The sequence below is a fragment of the Chaetura pelagica genome, unplaced genomic scaffold (assembly GCF_000747805.2).
Source record: "Chaetura pelagica isolate M959 unplaced genomic scaffold, ChaPel_1.0 scaffold275, whole genome shotgun sequence".
In the NCBI taxonomy this organism is placed as follows: Eukaryota; Metazoa; Chordata; class Aves; order Apodiformes; family Apodidae; genus Chaetura; species Chaetura pelagica.
In genome coordinates, this window is record NW_009953486.1 from 1,140,856 (window position 1) to 1,143,690 (window position 2,835).

The 2,835-nt window shown below is 49.8% G+C and overlaps 1 protein-coding gene across 1 annotated transcript in view; it reads left to right on the top strand.

Moving 5' to 3' along the window:
- CHRNA4 (cholinergic receptor, nicotinic, alpha 4 (neuronal)) overlaps window positions 1-2,835 on the top strand; it is a 21,171-nt gene that overhangs the window by 1,132 nt on the left and 17,204 nt on the right. Inside the window, exon 2 of the mRNA XM_009998605.1 lies at window positions 918-1,069. Coding sequence (XP_009996907.1) covers window positions 918-1,069 — 152 coding nt within the window. The remainder of the gene's footprint in view (window positions 1-917; window positions 1,070-2,835) is intronic.

A 2,835-nucleotide genomic window follows, 5' to 3' on the forward strand; every position in this document is an offset into this window, starting at 1 on the left:
GCTCAGCATCCTGCTGCTCGCCGAGGTTTTTTTTTCCTTGGGTAAAGTGTGTTGATGTGTCTCCGGGCTACAGCTCCGGCTGGGGAGAGCACGGCCAGCGCTCGGCTAATGCTTCCCTTTGTATCATCCAGGGCAGCTGAAGCCTAAATAGGAGCCATATTCCTGGAGGGATGTGGGGAGAGCCCCCGGCTCCCCCCCGGTGAGGCTGCCCCTGCCTGCAGCCAGCACCGGGCACGGCTGCCCCTGCAAGGAGGTGGCTTTAATTTTTAATAACCAGCAGGCACCTCCGGCCATTCCTGTAGTTGTACGTGCAGGGTCAGGGCTGCTCCTGCCAGCCTCCAACTTTTAAAGTCATTCTTGAAGGAAAATGTGCTCCTGTTGCCCAATTTGTGCTCTCCTCCATCCTCTTCCTTCACACATTGTTCACCCAGCTGTGAAGGTTAGTTTGAAAAACTGAATTTCAAGCTGCCTTTATTTAATTTTATTGATTTTTTAACATGCATTTAATGCCAGTTTTTATGTGTAAATCTGATCCCATATCCTTATCTCCCAGCAGAAGGCTGCTTTTCTGGTTTTGGCTGGCCCTTCTGGCATCCCTCTTTCTGACTTCCACACTCGCTGTGGAGCGACCACAGAAATGAAAGCAGAATCAAGGCAGGATGGCCTGTGCTGTGTTTTTCAAATGGTTTTACTGATGCCCCCACTTTCTGCAGACCAACCCTGCTCTGCAGTAGAAACCCTACACTGGGATTTGGCCACGGTGGGTGAATAGAGTGAGAAGTATGTGGCCATGCCTGGGGCAGAGGGGAGGGAAGTCACCAGGGTGGCATCACCTCTCCATGCCCTGGAGAAGCCTCCAGATGTGCTGGTACCTGGAGCTACACGTGTTTCACGCTGCCCCCATTCCTTCCCCACAGCCTTCAGCCAGGTGGAAACCCGAGCCCACGCAGAGGAACGTCTCCTGAAGAAACTCTTCTCTGGTTACAACAAGTGGTCCCGCCCAGTTGCCAACATCTCCGACGTGGTCCTGGTCCGCTTCGGCTTGTCCATCGCCCAGCTCATCGATGTTGTAAGTACAACTCCTTTGTGCTGCCAAGATTGGCCATGTCAGGCCTTGGGGAGAAGCTGCTGGTGCATGTGGATTTTACTGGGCGATTCTGGGTCAGGTTGGGGAGACTTTGCTCTCAGCTACCAGGCAGACAGCTCTGCTGGAGTCAGGGATGGCTCGTGTGAGTAGCTGGTCATCAAAGTGGATCCTTTATTCTTAATTTCCTACAGACAAAATCCCAAATTCCTTATCAAAACCTGTGAGACTGATCACAGCAGAACAGTAGAGCAACTGGTATAAATACCAGAGAACCCTGAGTAAGGAAAAAAACCCAACAAATAGCTGATTTGAAATTTAAGCCATAATTATTGATATGAATTTACACAAGTCAGTAGGAGCAGTGGTTTGTGGAAGGCAGCTTGCCTGAGGAGCTTTTTTGCAAATGAATGTTTTGGGGTTTTTTAGCTGGTCTAACAGACATTGACAAGAAAATTGTTTCTGAATGTTTGCTCAAAGAGAAGTTACACATGTCCAAGCCAGAGCAGTTTGTGCTCCTGAGTGCTGCCCACTGACACGGTGTTTAAAGCATTGCTCTGCGGCAGTGGGTTGAGGTCGAGTGTTGAATCCCAAGGAGATCCCTACAGGGCTGCAGATGTTGGGCACACACACTGTCTGGCTTGTGCAGACCTCGCTCCTGCCAGTTTTGCTCCCCTGTCCCTGTCTTGCATGCAACACTTGCCAGGACAGCCTGGTGGTGTAGAGGTACATCTCTTGAAGAAGGTATTGGGCTCACTTTTGAGGGTCCTTCTGTAAACCTGGCACTTCTTCTGTAACCATGAAAGCAAAAGGGTGTAATAATGTATAAAATGGGGTGATAATGAAGTGTAATGCAACTTAAAGACATGAGTGGTCTGGGATAATAACAAATGACTTTCTACAGCATACTATCCATTAAGATAAAGGTTTTGAGACACAGAAGCACAGCTGAGGTGGTGTGGGAGGTGGGCAGTTAAAGACCTGAGTTACTGGAGACTTGCATCTCCTTGCACACAAGCCAGCAGCTTCCTGCTTTTCAGCAGAGAAATGGTCATCCCTCCCCTCTCTTACCTGAGCCTGAGGGACCCAGGGCTGTTTGCAGTTGCTCATGGTGAGGTTGTATGGTTCTCATCTGAATAATTGATAAGACTAAAGATGAGACATTAGTGACTGTGGAGGCATGAGAGAGACTTTCCATTATGTAGCTGCTGAATCGGGGAAGGGGCAGATCGATCCACCTGCCTCATAGTGCTTTTCCTAGTTTACTTAAGAAGAATTAATCTTCTTAAGATCATGTCAGTGGTTGGAAGTGCAACCGCAGGCAGTTCTGGGTTGGGCTGGTGGGTGTACAGCTGGGGAAGAGCTCTTGTCCCTTCCTGCCCCACTCCATGTGGTTGGGGACCATGAAACCCCTGCCACAGCACTTCCCGTGTCTTTCCTCCTGACCCTGACACAGTTGTGGTACAAACCACAGCTGCAGTTGTCAGACCCGAGGTTCAGCTCCCAATGACAAGGAGTCTGAGAGAGAAATCAGAGGTGGATTCAAACCCCACTTCCTGCTAACAAAAGTTGGGGGGCATGGGACAAAAATCCACATGGAACTTGACATCCCTGCATGTCCTCACCTCACCCTGCTGTGCTGAGGGTTTTCTGAACCCAGGAAAAAATGGTAAGGGATCAAGAATGTGTCCAGGAGCAGCCACTGAGGAGCACATTTGGGTTCCTAAGCCTGTATCTGCAGGACAGGGGCA